The sequence below is a fragment of the Eulemur rufifrons genome, chromosome 8 (genome assembly GCF_041146395.1).
Source record: "Eulemur rufifrons isolate Redbay chromosome 8, OSU_ERuf_1, whole genome shotgun sequence".
NCBI classification, from domain to species: Eukaryota; Metazoa; Chordata; class Mammalia; order Primates; family Lemuridae; genus Eulemur; species Eulemur rufifrons.
In genome coordinates, this window is record NC_090990.1 from 43,887,935 (window position 1) to 43,906,891 (window position 18,957).

At 46.6% G+C, this 18,957-nt stretch overlaps 1 protein-coding gene across 2 annotated transcripts; it reads right to left on the minus strand.

Moving 5' to 3' along the window:
* Window positions 1-14,882: 14,882 nt before the first annotated feature.
* Window positions 14,883-18,136, minus strand: JUN (Jun proto-oncogene, AP-1 transcription factor subunit). Of its 2 annotated transcripts, XM_069478003.1 has the most exons (2): window positions 16,775-18,136; window positions 15,801-16,741 (listed from the first exon to the last, which is right to left on the minus strand). In XM_069478003.1, the coding sequence occupies exons 1-2, from the start codon at window positions 17,152-17,154 to the stop codon at window positions 16,150-16,152; spliced, it is 972 nt and encodes a 323-aa protein (XP_069334104.1). In that variant the 5' UTR covers window positions 17,155-18,136; the 3' UTR covers window positions 15,801-16,149. The 2 variants fall into 2 exon arrangements, with proteins under 2 accessions (XP_069334103.1, XP_069334104.1); XM_069478002.1 differs by having other exon boundaries at window positions 14,883-18,135.
* Window positions 18,137-18,957: the final 821 nt, after the last annotated feature.

Sequence of the window (18,957 nt, forward strand, 5' to 3'; positions counted from 1 at the left end):
AGAAAAAGCACATAAATAGGATTGGGGAGACATGGAGTTCAGACAGAGTCCCTGAGCTTCTCTGAGTCCTGTCCTGTCTTCAGCTTTTCCTTTAAATCTTATTTGTGATGCCCCATATCCTTCCAGTAAATCTCTTCTATTTCAGTTAGCTAGAGTCTGTTTCTGTTGCGTGCAACCAAGAACCCTAGCTGACAGAAGTCCTTATTCATTTCTCTACCTAAAGGGTTGAAATCATACAGGTTGGTCTCCTCCCTTATTAATTCTACTTGTTTTCTTCTCCAGCACTTCCCAGATGAGGCCACTAATGCCCCCACCCACAGGCTTAGCCCTGCTTTGTTTCTGAGCCAACTCTAAAGCAAGATATGAAGAGTCTTGGGCTTCTATTGGGTAGATCTTAGAATTAAGTCATCCCTCTCTGGGTTTTAATGACTAATAGGCCTAGTTTTGTCCTCCAGAGTGAGTTGTGTGCAGGACACCAGAGAAGTTCCAGGGGCCAGGTTGAGGAATTACCTAGAAGGCACCATTCCAAGAAGGGAAGAGGCCAAGGCATCATGTAGACGTCACAAAACAAGAGGACTTGTCTATCTTATTCCCCACTACATCCATGGTACTAAAAGCTATGTCTTGCTTATGATAGGTACTCAGGAAGCATGCTGAAAGAAAGAAGGAAAAAGTAGTAGTGCTAAGAAGGACTGAGATTTGTGATGGCAGAAACTAGGTGAAGAGGTGAGGTGTCATCGCAGAGATAGAAAGAGAGGTCAGTGAGTAGGAAAGGGCAGTATGTGAAGTTGAGAGTTGAAGACAGGTTGGCTTCTTAAAGGTGCCAGCCAAGGAAGGCATGGGGATGATTTCTGGCTGTCCACAATCTTCTCTTGTGTTCTCTTCTTTGCTAACTGCATCTCTTAACTAGAGTCAACCCCAGGAAAACCGGAAAACCTATTCTGCCTCTTCACCCTCCTCTTCTCCCTGATGGTTTGGCCCCACCCACCAGAATGACATTCTGCCTTGGGCCTTCTTGGGTGCTGTTTCCCGTCCTAATCCTGTCCTAATATCCAACTCAGGGCCTAGGGCTCTAGTGCCCTGCTCTGCTCTTCCAATTTCTCCTAAAACCAGAGACTTGCTCCATTTTCTTGACAGGTCCCTGAAGTGCTGCCACCAAAGTCTGGCTCCCTAAATGATGACTTGGTTAATAAAAACAATAATGACAATATCTAACATGTATTGGGCACTTACAAAGGTCAGGTTCTGGGCGGTGCTCTCTACTATTGTAAAGTGCTCACCACAAATCCATGAATTGAGTATTATTATTTTGGCATGGACTGCTAATTAGTTGCCTACCTAGTGTTCATTCTCCCATTCACAAATGTCAAAGACTACGTTTCCCAGCCTTCCTTGCAAATAGGAGTAGCCAAAGAATATAAAGGCAAGTTGCTTGGCAAGCTTTGGAGAAAGCTTTTTAATGCTGGTAGGGTGCTTTTTATTGCCCTGGAATTTTGGCTGGAATGTGGACATGATAGCTGGAGGGTACCTTGTAACCACAAGTGACTTCAGGATGGAAGCCACACGCAAAGAATGGTGGAGCAGAAACAAAGGAGAGCCTATGCTGGATGACTGTGGAGCTGCCACGCTGCCTTTCTCCAGACATATGTTACAACAGAGGAAATAAATCTCTAACTCTTTAAAGCCACTAATAGAGTTATTTGGCTATTCTATGTTATCTAACTGAATCTAATCCTGATTGAGCTAATTATTACCCAGTGGGGCAGATATATTTTGTGCTCCCCACATTTCCCAGTCTCCCTTGCAGTTGCGTTGGGCCATATGTTTCATTCTGACCAATGGGCTCCAAGCAGAAATGACATAAATTGCTTTGTGCTGAGGCACTTAAGAGCCAGTGTGCCTTCTCCAGCTCGTTCTTCCCTGCCACAGTAAGATGGGAAGCCACATGATGAGATGGTAGTGTCACAAGATAGAAGAAAATGAGATCCTTAAGTCATTGGGTGTAGAAGGACTCCCATTGACCTACCTTTCAGTGAGACTTTGGGTGAGTGAGAAATTAACTTTAGTTTTGCTAAGTCATTGAGATTTCAGAGTGTATTTGTTACCATAGCACAGATTAACCCATTCTGACTAATGTACCCCATTTTATAGATGAAGAGATTGAGTCTCTCAGCAATTAAGTAACTTGCCCCAATTAAAGGGCTACCAAGTGACCAAGTCTATCTGACTCACAATAGGCAAGCTGTGGCCTCCACCCCTTCCTTAGATGCCTTGGCCACCTCTTGGCATTCCCGATCCTGCTGGCTCCCCCGTCATCTGCTTCCGCCCAGGTCCTTCCCTCCTTTCCTTCTGCATTTCTCTTTGGCACGCATAGACAAGAATGCCATATGCCCAAGTCTTAAGCTATGACACCAAAATCACAGAATTGCTTCTAATGTTGTAATTCTCTCTTGGAATTTATTTTGAGTCTTGGCTGGTTGAGTTGGCCATTACTGAAAATGGCTGCTCAGCATCTGGCTCCTATTTTGGTCTTTGGCTAAAATAAAAAAAATTCAAAATTCATTTTCATCACTGGGTTTGTAGTATTTCCTCTTTTCTTTGCTGAAGAAAAAAAGTGAGATACGGCCATAATTCTGAATCTGAATCATTCAGCTCGGTGCGTTGGAACAACTTGGTCATAAGAAAGACTCGTGTACTCAACAGATGTTGTTATATTCCAGGGGCTGTGATAGACACTGGGGGTGCAAAGAGAGCTTTATGACATAGCCCTTACTTTAAAGGAATACCCAATCTAATGACCTGCATAAATAAACAAAATGCAAAACAGTGTGATAAGCCCGTAGTGAATTAATATGCATACACACAGTGGTGACACAAACGAGAAGGTTGTTTTCCACACCGAATAAGTCTTAGTGATATGATTGGAAGAGTTACTGAATATCGAGTGTTGGGCTAAGCGTTTTCCAAAAATCAACACTTCCTTCCTCCTTTACAACTATTACATCTATTCCACGGATGAGTAAGCTGTTGTTCCGTGAAGGGAAGAGACTTGTCCAAAGTCACGTATCTAAGATGTTAACTCAGTTCTGGCCAGCTCTAGAATTTCAAATCCCCCCCAGCATACCAAGCCGGTACCCCTGGTAACGCAGAAGGGTTTAGATGGGTTTATTCCGACAACGCAAGCCTCCCTTTTCTCATTATCCGGTGAGTTCCCTGAGCCAAGCCCTCGGCAGCTCCAACCCAGCGTGGGCTTCTTGGAAATTCGGTGCTAGTTCTCAAGGCCTCCCTACCTGCTGAGCCTTATTCTTCATTCCTGAAATAAGAGCTGTCCTGTAAACAGCGTCTGGCGCTTGCTTCCTGGCCTCCGGCTGGTGGAACAAGGACATTTCCAACGCATATGCTTCCCCACTCTGTAAAAACTGTTTATACTTAGTCCCCTCCGAAGGCGGACGACGCCCATTCTTTTGTCCCCGCCGGATTTGTCGCCTGGGCTTTTTCTTATCCTTTGCACTCCGAGAAGGGGGAACGAGGAGCCTGCCCTCTGGCGCCACCTACCGGCACTGTTTCAGGTCCACGCGGAGGAGTTGTGGTATTCAGTAATCCAGTTGATGAACATGAATCCTGCCACTTCATTAGAAATTTTTTTTTCTTTCACGAACTAGAGAGGGAACAATTAGTAAAGAGATTATATAGCAGATATCTTATTTTAAAGAGACCAGAGTCTCCTCTGTCTCTCTCTCTTTCCCCACCCCACCAGTTGTGACATTCCTTCATCTTTAATTCTTTCTTCCTTCTAAAAATATTTATTTTGTTATTGTATAGAGATCAGGGCATGGGGCACACAGCTGCACACCTGAGCAAACAGAGGGGCTGACTGATTTGCTGGTGTAATGAAAAACATTAGTTTTGAGCTCATTACTGTGATTCCACAATGGCCACCAAATCCCACTTAAGACCCACGGAGGAAGTCTTCAAAGGGTCGCTGCTCCAGGTCTGTGCCTGGCCAGGGTGCCACCTTCCCAAGTCTTTCCACAGGAATAAACTACGTTTGGAGACCCAGACCTGTCAGATCAAAAGCAGGCCTGGCCTCCAGACCTTGAAACAAGTCAAAACAGTGAACCTCACTCATCCATTTTCAAAATACGATCTGCTCTCTTTACAGAATTCAGCAAAGCCTCTCAGATGGGCGCTGGCTGCTGTGTTTGATATATTAGGGAGAGCCCTGACTCCTTCCAGGTTTCTGACCGTCTGTTTTAGATCCGAGTGGCTCGGTGGGGGATGGTTTTTAGTTATATTGTTTCATTTGAAATGGAATTTAAAACAGCAGGGGCAGAAAGCCCAGATATGGATGGGAGAGAAAAATAAAAAGGCCCCTGGGGTTCCCCATTCACTTTCCACGTTAAGGAAAAGGAATTGGCATTCCCGGTAAACCTACTGTGTCAAGGTACCACTCAGGGAGTGTGACATTGCCGGGCTGTTAGAATTTTACAACATTTTTAATGTTTTTGGTTTTCTTCTTCAGACTTGGTTTGATGTAGTGATGCAGAGCTTGCCCTTAAAGCGGAACCCTGCCCCTGTCTCGTGCAGCCGTGGGGCCGTCGTCACTTTCTGTAACCACTCTGAGGCTCGGTTTCCTCACCGGGGCACAGGCCTGGTGAGATTTAAACAAGGTAACGCAGAAGGCACTTACCATGGGTCTGTGCGCATCACAAGAGCTTCATAAACAACTAATGTCATAGCCTGGAATTGGAGTATCTGCCTTAAGAACAAAGGGATGTGACCGTCAGAAAAAGCCTGGGTTTTCTTTGCTCACCGTCATCTAGTCTCTCATATTGTTGAAGACTGGAGGGTTTGGGTACTATATTCCGACAGGGCGTGTTAAACTGCACACCATCTGGAACCACCTGCCCCTACGGCCTCACTCCCCCCTCGCCCCCATCGCCCCCCTGAGGGAACCATACGTTCTAGCCACACTGGTCTTCTCGCTGCTTTTAACACATGCTCTTGCCAAAGACAGGAATGCTCTCCCCACCCACCCCCATATGTCTGACTAATTCCTTCAGGTCTCAGCTTAAAGGTCACTTCCTTGGGGAGGCCTTCCCAAATGACCAGGCTGAGTCAAGCTCCTTCTTACCTCCCTCCCACCCCTCAATGCTCTGGTTGTGCCTTCACAATCTCTGCAGTGACGCTGCTTACACATTTTCTCTGCAGCACTTTGCAAAGTGCTGGGCTTGATGACGTCATTGTAATACTCTGCTTACTGTCTCTTCCTTACCTGACAATAAGGGGGCAGGAACTCCATGCATTTTGTCCATGAATAGTCGATGCTTGACTGATGGGCCCTTTGAGTCTTGCTTTCCTTAGTCCCCGATATCCCCTCCCGCTGGAACACTGTCACCCCATTTTACTGTCAAACTTTCATTTACCCCTTTTAAGATCAAATTCCAAATCACCTCCTCAGTGAAGCCATCGCTGAACTTCCTTAGGTGGATACTTATTCCCAAGGTACATTGTATTTACTTCCATCACAGAAGTTAATATACTGAACGTCCCCAGCTTTTGATAGAAGTATTGATGTCCTATATAGCTTCTCACCTCCAGTGTGCAGCGGGCTCCCGGCACAGAGGAGTCATTCAATAAACATGGGATGGATGAGAGAATGATGACAACTCAATCCCATGTTAGTACCCTAAAATGGGAAGATTTTAAGACTATTTATGCTGAGTATTCGTCACCATATCTTCTCCTAGAAATGTCTTGAGCCATACAGTAGATACTCTTCAACTTTTCCCCGTATTTCATACTGGCAACACTCAATTTATCATCCACTGCCTGTCTTTATAATTAGTTCTAATTACTAGGAATTTTCAGAGATCTTTTTCATATTTTTGTTCCTGAGTGTAAAGATCTTTGATTGACTGTGAGGAGAATAAAAGAACATTTCATTGTACATTGGATTCTCCTCCTCAGAATTCGGTCATGATAACAGTCTATCTCATTCTCTCTTCCACTTTTACTGCTTTAACAATTAAAGTGAGGAAATACTAATGCAGATATTGATACTGATGTGGTTAATGAGCAGGTGAATGGAGGAAAACCCACCCTGGAAGAATGTGTACTTGGTGGGTTTTTTGACATGTCAAAATCTTGTCTGGCGAATCTTCAATTCTCTGCTTTAAGCAGCCTAGAGGAGTCTTTTCTTTCTTTCTTTCTTTCTCTCTGTCTTTCTGTATTTCTTTTTCTTTTCTTTCTGTAAACATTGTAACAGTAACTAATATTAATAAATAACTTTTTTTACAGAATAATTTTACATATGTTACATCATTTAAAACACTCCTCCTGGGCATTTTCGTCCAGAGAAGTATGCTTTTGTTGGTTTATACCTGGAGCCCCCAACCCATTAAAAGAGACCAAAGAGTAAATCATGAATTGTGACCCAGTTTTAGAAGGGTAGTAGATACCCCTGGTGTGATACTAATAACAACAACAATCAGAAAACAGGTGGGTTCTGGTAGTTGACAATCTGTCTTACCCCTTGGCATCTACTCCCTCCTAGATCCTGATTTTCCTTTGAAGATTTCCTCTTCCCTCATGCTCTATGTGTGGTTTGATGACTCCAGAACCCTGGCTTCAGAGGTGAATACTTGACCTACACTTAAGCCAATCAGTATATCCCACCCCAGCCCTCAGCCATGGTGATTGGTTCAGGAATGGATATGAGACCCAATCAAACCAATGAAACAGAATTCTGGGAGGATGTGAGAAACTGCTGTTACCATCTTGTTTACCCCTGTGAACAGAGAGTTGGGAGCTGCTGGATACTACCACATGGAGACTGAGGACGAAGCCAACTCTTCCCATAGCAAGCTAAGTGATGGAAATCAAAGCCTGATGATACCATCTGAACCCTGTACGTAGCCAGGTCTAGAGCTACCTCTTCCAGTGGCTTTTCAGTCATACATTTTGATAAAATTCATTTTTGCTTAACCTGAGTTTTCTGTCACTTGCCACCGTAGAATTCTAACTAATACATTTATGATTTGCCAACACGAGGCTAAGTCCTTTTACATATGTTAGCTTATTTAATCCTTACAAGAACCCAATGGGAGGAGATATTATTATCTCCATTTCATAGTTAATGAAGCTGAAGCTTAGAAAGCTAAGTATCTTTCCATCTACAGCTAGGAATTGATATTAGAATTCAGGTCTTACCACTACTATTTCCTGGGCATGGGAGAACATGGCTGGAGAGTGGTGGCATGTTCCTTTCTCAGGATTCCATATCCTCTCAGGCACTTCATCCATTTCTCTCCCCTCCCTTTCCAACACTTTTACCCCATTCCTTCAATTTGCTATCCTTTCATTTTTTTCCCCTCCCCACCCTACACCTTGACTTCAAGACTCCAAGGAGATAAATACTAGCTCCTCCACTCAGCAAGCTCAGGAAGCCCAGGTCTAGCTGTTCCCTTGCTCAAGGCAGGGGGCCGGCTGAGATGACCCCTGCATGACCCTTCTGGATGCCTTACTGTGCAACCCATGGCCTTGGGCTGGGCGCTGGTGATTATTTCTTCCTTTTTTGGCACAGAGCTACTCCCAGAGGCTTCTTTGACAGCACCCAGGGCAACCCAGGCTGATAGGCACCCTGCGTGGTTAAGGCATTTCACTGCCTGGGCATTTGTGTGCAGCTGGCTCTGTTTGAAATCCTGCCTCTTTCTGACTTCACTTCCTGAATGTGCTGACAGGCCTCTGAGCCAAGCCAAACAGGTTCACAATGCCGTGCCTGCAGAGTATTCCCCTGCGAGTGCAGCTGGGGAAACAAAACTTTTCTCCAGCCCGCAGAGAGGACCTGCCAACCCTTATATGACCAAGAAGTAGGCCCTGTGAGACCTCGTTGAATCTTAATGGGAAACGTTTTTATTTCAGCTGGTGGTGTGTGTGTGTGTATTACTGATCATTTTTTTCCTTAAATTAACAAGTCTGCAGTGAAAAATGGCTAATTACTGCCTGCCTGCTATATACAGGTGCTTTACCTATGTGATCCTCCCAACAACCTTCTCTGGTAACCACGGTTGACCTCATTTTTACAAAGGAAGGGATTGAGGCTTAGCAATGTTAGGGGGCTTGCTCCATGCTCCCCAGCTATGAGCAGCAGAGGCCAGATTTAACCCAGAGGCTCTTGACTCCAAAATCCGTGTGCCTCTAACTCCTAACAGCTTGATCCTTCATGTGCTCAGAAGCATAGTGAGGAACAGTGGAAAGGGCAGACATTCTGGTATCTCCCTAGCTCTGAAGTGTGGCTAGTTAGTTTTTTTTTTTCTCTAAATCTCAATTTCCTCATATACTAAATGAAATGATAACAGCGCCTGTGTGGCAGAGAGGTTGTGAGGTTCAACTGAGATAGAAATTTACATGGCAGGACTACTCAGGGGTAAGGTCCTATGTGAACAAAGCAAGGTCTTTGGAATCAGAAAGAGTTGGGTTCAAGGTGGGCTTCCACCAGTCACTTATTTCATGAACTTGAACAAGATCTGAACCTCTATTTTCTTATATATAAAATACAGACCTAACATTTACCTTTTAAGTCCTAGCACAGTGCCTGCTACATTGTAGAATCTTAGTAAATGGTATTATCATGAATATTATATAGGTATCAGTTTTTATATTTGTGGCAGACATTGTTGGTTCCTACTGGAGTTAGGATAGGCTAGCTAATGCTATGAGAACAAGCAAACTTCAAGCTCAGTACCTTAAAACCACAGTCCTCAACTCCTGAGCCATGGTCCAGTACTGGTCTGTGGCCTATTAGGAACTGGGCCCTACAACAGGAGGTGAGAGGCAGGTGAGAAAGCAAAGCTTCATCTGTATTTACAGCCACTCCCCATCGCTCACATCACCGCCTGAGCTCCACCTCCTGTCACATCAGCAGGGGCATTAGATTCTCATATGAGCATGAACCCTACTGCAAACTGTGCATGCGAAGGATCTAGGTTGAGCGCCCCTTCTGAGAATCTAATGCCTGATGATCTGAGGTGGAGGTGATGCGGTGATGCTGGTGCTGGGGAGTGGCTGCAAGTACAGATTATCATTAGTAGAGAGGTTTGACTGTGCAATAAATGTAATGATCTTGAATCATCCCCAAACCATCCCCTCTACCCGGCGTCTGTGGAAAAATTGTCTTCCATGAAACCAGTCCCTGGTGCCAAAAAGGTTGGAGACTCCTGCCTTAAAACAACAAATTCTTGTTTTCTTGCTCATGTTAAATATTCATTGTGGGTATGCTGGTGGGGGGTGGGAGGACTCTGATCTACATCACTATCATTTAGTATCCAGGCTGATGGAGACTCCATTCCTGTGGAGTTGCCAAGGCAGGGCAAAGAGAATGTTTTGACTCTTATACTTGCTCTTAAGGTTTCCATCTGGATGTGATATCTCTACTGCTTGCATTTCATTGGCCGACATAAGTCAGAAGGCCTCTCACCCAACTTCAAGGAGGTAGGATATAAGGAAGTGCAGCCAATCGTGGGGGGCTCATTCCCTTGTCAGGGATGAGTTTGGGGATAGGAATGTGACCTCCTGGCCAATGAGACAAGAGGGGAATTCTGCTGGGGTGGAGGTGGGGAGCTGCTAGGAAAGGTTTCTCTTGCTAATAAAAAGAGAAAGACGATAGCCAGCATCCCTGTGTTGCTAGTGATCATTGTGTTTATCTGTGATGCCAGAAACTGCTGCAGGTATTGCTGCAGGTATCTTGATGCACAAAAGAAACTTTCTTGACACACTGAGAATGGTGAAATGAAAAGATGGAAGGCAGCTGGACCCATGATGATGTCTCTGAACTACTATTTTAGCCATCTCTGGACCTGTTTCATATCTGGGCATCTTGTTTAAATTGTGTCTTCTGTTTCTGGCCTCTGAAAGCATCCTAACTGGTAGAATGGTCAATGATATAACAGCTCATATGCCTGCCCACTTTCTTCCAAGATTTGAGATACAGTCAGGAAAAGTTCCCCTTTTACACAGGAACCTAAGATGAATCAATGCATCCTGGGAGAGATTTACCATCTGCAAAAGCTGATAGACAGATAATCTTGAGGAAATGTGGAAAATATCCAAATTTTATCCAGGTAGCCAGTGAATACTTATAACCTAAGAAGGCAATAACTTTATTGATGATCTGGTAACACAGTTGTCAGAAGCAATCATGAGGCAACTGTCAGGCAATGTTTTTTTAGTGGATGTACATGAAGGAAGTTTGTACAGCAAGAAACCATGAGGGCTTTTCAGCACTAAGTATTCTGTTCCCTCCAGAGGGGGGAGTTTGCAGCAGGGCAAGGAGAGTTCATTAGATGTTGCTGTGGCATGGACGAAATATCCCAGGAGACTATCTGATTACCTTTGCTCAGATGCTGTGCATATCAAAGACCCTTATGATGACTAATTCAGATCCTCGGGGTCGTTGATGTAGAACTAAGGGTGTACATTGGGTAAGAGACTCAAGGTCACCATGGTTTCTGGTTTCTGGAACAATATAGGAGAAAAATATGGTTCGTGATGCCTGAGGACCAAATTGTGTCCCATTAGTTCCTGGATGCATGGCCTCAATAAAAACATTTGAAACGCACTGGTAGCCTCTGTTTCTACACGCATGACACATGGTTGCTGTCCATGAGCATCCCCAGAATCGTGGTGACAATAAAATGAGATAGAAGAGGCGAAAGCATTTTGGAAACTACAAGCATATGGACGGGCGAGTACAGATCTCTGCTGGTCACTCTTCCTTTTGCTCACTCCACTCCAGGGACTTGGGTGTACCAGAGCCTTCCCAAGGCCTCCCTCAGGCTGCCTCTTCACCCGGATTCCCCACCCCGGCTCTTCTGCTCTTTACCTGTGAGCTCATAGTCATCTCAGAATTCTCAGCTCGAGTATTTCTCTAGAAAGGTCTTCTTTGTAGCCAACACAATTTAGACTGATTTTCTCTTTAACACATTGACTGCCATGCTAGAAAAAAATTTTTTTTTCCATGGGGCCATGTTGTTTTATTATGAAGATAGAATAAAAACTTTGAAAACAAAATGATCCTTTCTAATTTAATGAAAAATTTAGAAAAAATTTATTGACTTCTATTCATTTAATCCACATTTTTAGAATTAATTTGTCAATATTAATTATAACAATAAGAACATCAACAAGTAAGATTTTCATGAACCAACTGCAGGGTCTTGCCCAGGTTTTGCTTCCTGAGGCCCTGGGCTCAAAACTAATGTGAATTAAATACAACTCCCATGGCAGTTAATGTGTTAAGAGTGCCCAGTTCTTCTTCTTCATTGCTCTTGTCCAAGTGTTTGTGTGTATCTTTATATACTGTCTATCTTAACTAGATTATAAACTCCATGAGGGGAGGCATTCTGTTGATTCCACTCTCTGCTATATTCCTAGTTCCTGGCACAAAATAGGAATTCAATATTACTTGCTGTAGAAAATGAAGGTTATATGAATGTAAGATGTTGTTATCCAATTACCCCAACATCAATAAAAACATTGGCCTCTTTGTTTATAGGTCAAAGAGTTTGTAGAGTTTGGGTCAATTAGTCTCACTGCACTTCATCAATTCTGGGAGACCAGATAAAATTAGGTTTGGTTTTGCAGCAGTGAAGATCAACTCTGTGCTGTCACCCTGGGAGGCCTGGCCTAGGCAGTCACAGGCCTATTTCTTTCACATTTGCTTATTTGAGCTTCCTGACTCTGAGCAGGTGGGCTCTGGGCTGTTCTGTAAGGTGACTTTCTTTCAGGATGTCAAGTTGACACAGTGGAGAAGAAAACCTAAGTATGGGACATGCAGTATAGGTGGCAGGTGAACTTCCTGACTTTGTTCCTTAGGCCTAACTTGTCAGGTAGCTGTGTGAGAAATGTGGCATGGACCAAGCCACCTTCTTCCCCTTTCTCCCCCAACTCTAGGGCTAAATATCGCAGGCATTATAAATGACACTAAAAGCCTCTGTTTGGCATTTCTCCTCTTACCTAGCCTCCTCCTCAGCAGTCCATTCTCCAAACTGTTGCCAGCTTGAATCTTTCTCAAGGTGAGGGTCCCTATTCTGCTTCAAATTCTTCTACATTTCTCCATCACCCATAGGATAATGCAGAATAGATATTACTTCTCAACCTGAGCATTAAACTTTCCTGCCTCATCTCCCTTCACTTTTCTTCTCACCTTCCTTCCCAGCCTCTCTAAGCAGCTTACGGGTCCCTAAACACATCGTGTTTTCTCATGCTTCTATGCCTTTGCACACAGTTCCTCCCCCAGCCTTTTCTGCCTAGTGAATCCCACTGGATCAGCTCAAATGTCACCTCTCCCATGAAGCCTTTCCTAAAAATAGCTCCTTCTCCCCAATCTGGCACCTCTTTCTTATAGCATGTGTCTTGTGCCATTGGAATGATTTCTACTTCATCTCCACACTCCTGCCCACCAGAATGTGAGGGATCTTGCTCATCACTGAATCCACACAGCCAAGTGTAGGGACCCAAGGAGACTCAGGACCACGGGGAAACCCTTCTTTGGGATGTCTAAAAGTCCAAAATCAAATAACTAGGGTTAGGTTTAGAGATATGAAGAGATAGGTTCCTGTTCTGAAGCCATCCCAGCTTCTAACCCTCTTCACTTCTTCCAGGAGGGTCCACTTGACCCCCATAGAAGTGGATGGTGGAGACCAAAGGCAGGGACATTAGAAGACATTGTCTTTTTCTTTTGCTCAACCCATACACTTCTCTAGTAATGAAAGGACACAGGTTTGACTTTGGGGGGAGGGGGTCTTCCATCCATCTGAAGTCATGCACCTGGAAATGGATGAAATATATTTTACTAGAAGAAATTAAGACCTGGAATTATGCTGGAGGAGAGTTTAAGTTCACTTGTTCATTCAGTCATCAAATATGTATTTTATGAACATCTACTATGTGCCATGCACTGCACTAGGACTCTAGGAATCCACTAATGAATAAGATAGGGTTCTGGGCAGGAGACACAGAGCTCACAATGATAATACACTTTGGTAAGTGCTATTATAAAAGTTTTGATAAAATGTAATGCTGCTCAATGGAGAATTGGTTATTCCACCTGAAGATGGAATTAGCAAGGAAGGCTTCACAGAGAAGGTGGCACTTATGCCAAGCCTTGAAGAACAGGTAGAATTCATCAGCTGAACCACAAGGGAAGGTATTTCAGGCAGAGGGATGCAAGCAGAAACATGGAGGGATAAAAGAATATGGAATTCATATTCATACAAAGATGTTTTTGATGGTGGGCTTGTAGCCATTCAGTTTACAGTTTATTAACCTTTTTTGTGTGTCATGGAACTCTAAGAGGGCCAAATAGAAGCTAATTATCTCTCTACCCAACAACTTTGTAGGCATTTTCATTGAGTTCATGAACACTCTGTCCCAATGGACACAGAGGGTTAAGAATCTGATCGAATTATTTATATTTATATGTATGTACAAATTAAGAGAGGATTAATGGCTTTATGTGCCACTCACTTCATCCTCTCCGACTATTAGTGTTACCTAAAGAATAACTCATTGAGGGCTCACAATAAAATTAAACATTGGGCGTTTACATGTAATTAGCTGATCTTTTGCCTCCAAAGTTTACAGGAGGTCATGTGTTAATTTCCTCTATCACAATTATTTTTTCCACTTCTTTTGGTAAGAATGGTTAGAATAGTAGGGATATAAATTTAGAATATTAGTTGAAACAATCAAGTGTGGGGCTAGGCCTGAGTTTCAGACTTTTTTTTTTTTTTAACACTGCAATCTAAAGCAAACTGGGGAGTGGTGTGGCTTTTCTGTGCTGTACTGTTGTCTGGGCCTAGTCTACCTTTGCAGGTAATTAATTCCCCAGCCTGCTTATTTTTTCTAGTCGGCTCTTGTTTAGCTTCCACAGAGCCCCACCCCAAAGTGCTTTATTGTCCCTCTGCTGACTATTCCTACATATGGTCAAAATCAGCTCACCTTCCGGGTTGCTGACATCGGCAAATTCACTGTTTGGCAAACCCCGGCTCTGCTCCGCATAACCCTTTGTTCAAGAAGTGTTATTACAACAGAGGGTGTATCTGATAGCTAACAAGCCTATCCAATCTCTTCCACTCCTAGATATACTCCTAAGGAGAAACTCTTTGTGTGTTTGGATTTACAGCCACAGGCAGGATATTAGCACTCCCAGACCTGCTGGGTACTAGAGCACTGCTAATGAGCAAACAGCCCTGCCTCAATTAGTGGTTTGTGAAATATTCCTGGATATCAAATTGCTTTTGCTGCTTGATAATCACTCTGGCTCTTGGGATGAAAAGCAACCAAGCAAAAATTGTTCCCTTGTTGAGTACTGCCTTGTTGATCTCCTAAGTTATATATGTAGACAGAATACAAGTTTGCCATTTCCCCAGAGCTGAGGTTTGATTTACACATGTAATCATTGTGTTGTTCATGTTTTCTCTTGCGAATCTTTTCCACAGTATTAGATTACCATCTTTTGAGACTGATTCTATAGTAATTATTTAAACAAGCTTGATTATTTTAGAAACAACTTAAGAAATAAACTATAGACAGATCCAAATGCTACACTGCTAGCTAGACCAGTAATTTCCTTAGGCATAGGTGTTTATTTGGGAGGGGAGGAGTAGAGAGAGACAGAGATAGAAAAAGAGAGAAGAGGGATTAATGAAATTGGGAGAATCTTTCATCCAGATCACAACTTCTAGTTTGACTCTTCCTAAATTCTTTGCTTTTTAATTACTAACTTCAGATTGCAGTTAACCTCAGCAACGGAAAAGAAAAACTTCAATATATAACTTGGGAAGAAAAAAGTAGTAAAGGGAAAGCAATTCAAGATGTTATTGATATTTGAATACATTTATTGTGACAAGAATGCTGTTATAAATATTCATAAGCAAAGGCCATCTTTTTAATCTAGGAATTGTTAAAGAAAAGATTCCAAATTGGAAAGATACATCTTTTGTAAAATCTGTCACCAGTTCGTGCTTTGAGAATAAGCATCTATTAAATTTCTACTAACATTATAAATGGTCACAGCACATGCCACTTAATACAATCCCAAACTTTGAAATGTTTGACTTCCCAGTGGGCTGTCCCTCTCCACTGCAACCCCCCCTTCCTCCAGCCTCCTGAAACACCATTCTTTGGAAAGCAATTCTATATAGATTTTTGGGGGAGAAAAGAGAATAACCTGATGATACCATCGGTACATTTCTTTCTAAAGTCTAATAGAGAATGGTTTTTACTACTTGATAGTAAGAAGCACTGACAGTGATTTTATTTGACACCCTTAACTCTTTCAACTCTACCTAGATATCTATTATCTATAGATGATGCAGAAAAGAGGTTTGGGGGTACTTTTCAATATTTTATTGTATTTTCTTAAATATCTCCTTTCTGGAATTTTCAGAAACAAAACATAAAAAAATTATATACTTTATTACAAATGGTAAACTCAGAGTGCTCCAAATCTCTTATTTACAAACAACACTGGGCAGGACACCCAAACAAACAAACATGAAATAACTTACAAAGGCATGAAGCTGTTTATTGACAGTAATCAGCTTTCATCAAATTAAAAAATATATATATGTACATACACAGTTAACGAAGGCAGGCCAGAAAGAGTTCATCAGTAGGCTCAGCCTCATTCTCACAAACCTCCCTCCCGCCTCCCTGCCCCAGCCCACCCCCCTGCTTTGTGTTCTTAAGGAGTACTACAGAAGCAATCTACAGTATTGCAGTTTGTAACCCCCGCCCTCCCCCCCCTTTAATACTGAATGAGATCGAATGTTAGGTCCATGCAGTTCTTGGTCAATGTTAAAGAAAAGTCTAACGTTCTGTTCTGGCGGGGACAGCCCGTCCGCAAAGCGGGGCAGCCCGCAGGCGGCCGCTCCCTGGCTCCTCGCCAAGGGAGGGCGCGCCAAGTCCTTCCCACTCGTGCACACTGGGGGCGCCGTCAGGACGCAACCCAGTCCAACTTGGATACCCTTGGCTTTAGTTCTCGGACACTCCTTTTTTTCTCTCTGTCGCAACTTGTCAAGTTCTCAAGTCTGTCTCTCTGTTATGTTTTTTCTCCGTTACCCCTCAGCCCTCTACAGTCTCTCCTCAAAACGTTTGCAACTGCTGCGTTAGCATGAGTTGGCATCCACTGTTAACGTGGTTCATGACTTTCTGTTTAAGCTGTGCCACCTGTTCCCTGAGCATGTTGGCCGTGGACGCCAGCTCCGAGTTCTGCGCTTTCAAGGTTTTCACTTTTTCCTCCAGCCGGGCGATCCTCTCCAGCTTCCTTTTCCGGCACTTGGAGGCAGCGATGCGGTTCCTCATGCGCTTCCTCTCCGCCTTGATCCGCTCCTGGGACTCCATGTCGATGGGGGACAGGGGCGGCGTCTCGCCGGGCATCTCGGGCACTGTCTGCGGCTCCTCCTTCAGGGCCTGCAGCCGCGGGTGCTGCACAGGCATCTGCTGGGGCAGGTGGTGTGGCGGCTGCGGCGGCTGCTGCTGCTGCTGGGGCTGCGCGGGAAAGGCCAGGCCGGCCGCGCCGTAGGAGGGCGCCCCGCCGCTGCTGCTCAGCGCGCCCGGGTTGAAGTTGCTGAGGTTGGCGTAGACGGGTGGCTCGCTGTGCAGGCTGGCGCTGAAGCCGCCGCTACCGCTGCCGCCCGCCACCGAGGCCACCGCGGGAGCCACCATGCCCGCCCCGCTGACCGGCTGCGCCGCGGACGTTACGCTGGGCAGCGTGTTCTGGCTGTGCAGTTCGGCCAGGGCGCGCACGAAGCCCTCGGCGAAGCCCTCCTGCTCGTCCGTCACGTTCTTGGGGCACAGGAACTGGGTGGGGGTCGGCGTGGTGGTGATATGCCCATTGCTGGACTGGATTATCAGGCGCTCCAGCTCGGGCGACGCCAGCTTCAGCAGCCCCACGTCGGGAGAGGTGAGGAGGTCCGAGTTCTTGGCGCGGAGGTGCGGCTTCAGGCTGCCCACCGGGTCGGCCAAATTCAGGGTCATGCTCTGTTTCAGGATCTTGGGGTTACTGTAGCCGTACGCGCCGCTCTCGGACTGGAGGAACGAGGCATTGAGGGCATCGTCGTAGAAGGTCGTTTCCATCTTTGCAGTCATAGAACAGTCCGTCGCTTCACGTGGGGTTAGTTTGGGCTGCGCGCAGAAGTTTCGGGGCCGCAACAGCGCTCCGGCAAAGCGGGGAACACCCGCGCCTCCCGGGGCCTTTGGCGGGGAAAGTTTCTCTAAGAGTTCGTGCACCCGCTGGCTGTCTTCCCCTCTGCACCCTCCTCACCAGCTCGCTACAGGGAGCGTAGGGTTAAGATGCTGCCTGCACTCTTACTTGTTGGCTCGCGCGCGCAGCCCGGCTTTGAAAAGTCGCGGTCACTCACTGAGCGCTCTTCGGTCCCAGCGGCTCCTCGGTGCCCGCGGATGAAATCGCTGCCCGTCACAGCGACTCTCCCGGCGGCGCGGGTCAGTGCGGACCCCGCAGTGGCCGGCCGGCGGCGGGTCTCGGCCGCCCGGACTCCAACGACTGTCCCCTCCTCCGCGGCGAGGGGGAGGGGGGCGCCTGGCAGCCGCGGCTCACGCTCGCCCAAGTTCAACAACCAGTGCGAGCGAAGCTGAGCGCACGTCCCTCCTCTCTCGCGCCTCTCTCCGCTGTCTTCTTGTCTTTACCGCCGAGGGGGCAGCCTAAGGCGCAGCAAAGGTTTGCAAAAGTTCGCTCCGGGACCTGGGGGCACTTGTCCCCGGTCCTCCCGGTTGGGAAAGTTCTTTGCTGCTGCAGCCGCTCGCCGACTTCCACCGGAGGACGCGCGGGCAGTCACCGTTCTCCGCGGCTGTCAGCGGCGCCCGAGCAGCGGGGCTCTCCTCCCGGGGGCGGCTGGAGAAGGGGTTCTCCTGGCGCTCCCCAAAAACACCAGCCCTGGAGCCACAGGAACTAGCTCTGGGCAGTTGGAGAGACGATGGAAAAGAAAATATAGGTGCAGTTCGGACTCTGCTGCCGTGCTGGCTGGCTGTGTCTGTCTGTCTGCTGAGTCCACGCACCTCCGCTCCCGCCCGGCTGCTTCAGCCACACTCAGTGCAACTCTGAGCCCTTATCCAGCCCGAGCTCAACACTTATCTGCTACCAGTCAACCCCTAAAAATAGCCCATGATGTCACCCCAAGGCCTTCCCATTGGCTCGCGTCGCTCTCAGGGGGGCGGGCCCGCCCGTCGCCATGGAGACCCCACCCTAGAAGATTCTTCTCTGGGCCCGCAGAGGCTCACGGGATGAGGTAATGCTCCGCTGCCCTCCTACAGTTGGGCCCTTCTTTCTCCTCCTCTCCCCCTCCCCCTCCCGCACGCCTCTCGCCCCTCTGTCCCCCGTCTCCTCCCCAGCCCGTCTTTCCCGGCCCGCCCGGTGCATTGTGGGCTGACGTCTTGGGGTTTGACTGTCTAGTGACGGTGGCCGCCGCGAGCAGGCGAATGCTCCCAGCCTCTGACGGAGGCGGGCTCAAGTTCACAGCTTCGGACCGGGACGCTGGGGATGCGGGGACCCGGGAGGCTAGGGAACACGGCCACTTGTCCCGGGCCAAAAGTGCGGGCGGAGTGGGTGCGGTATTTCTCCACTTGGGGTGGGCCTCGAAGCTGGTCCCGGGCACTTCGCCACCGTGCGGGGCCGGCGGGCCGATCACCCGAGTCTGTCCGCCCCCCCCCGCACTTCCGGGGGCGGGAGCACCGCCCTTAAGGTGGCTCTGTGCAGTCTCCCATGGGGGCGAGGAAAGTGGGCTTACGTTTGGGGGCGGTCTCTCGAGAGTCGGCTCCCCACGTTGAGAATGCTCCGAAGTTTGTCTCTTGGTCAAGTTCAGGAGCGACGCTCCGCGCCGCCGTCTGGCTGCGCAAAGAAGCCGAGCGATTTGCATTGCCCGAAACTGGGTGCCC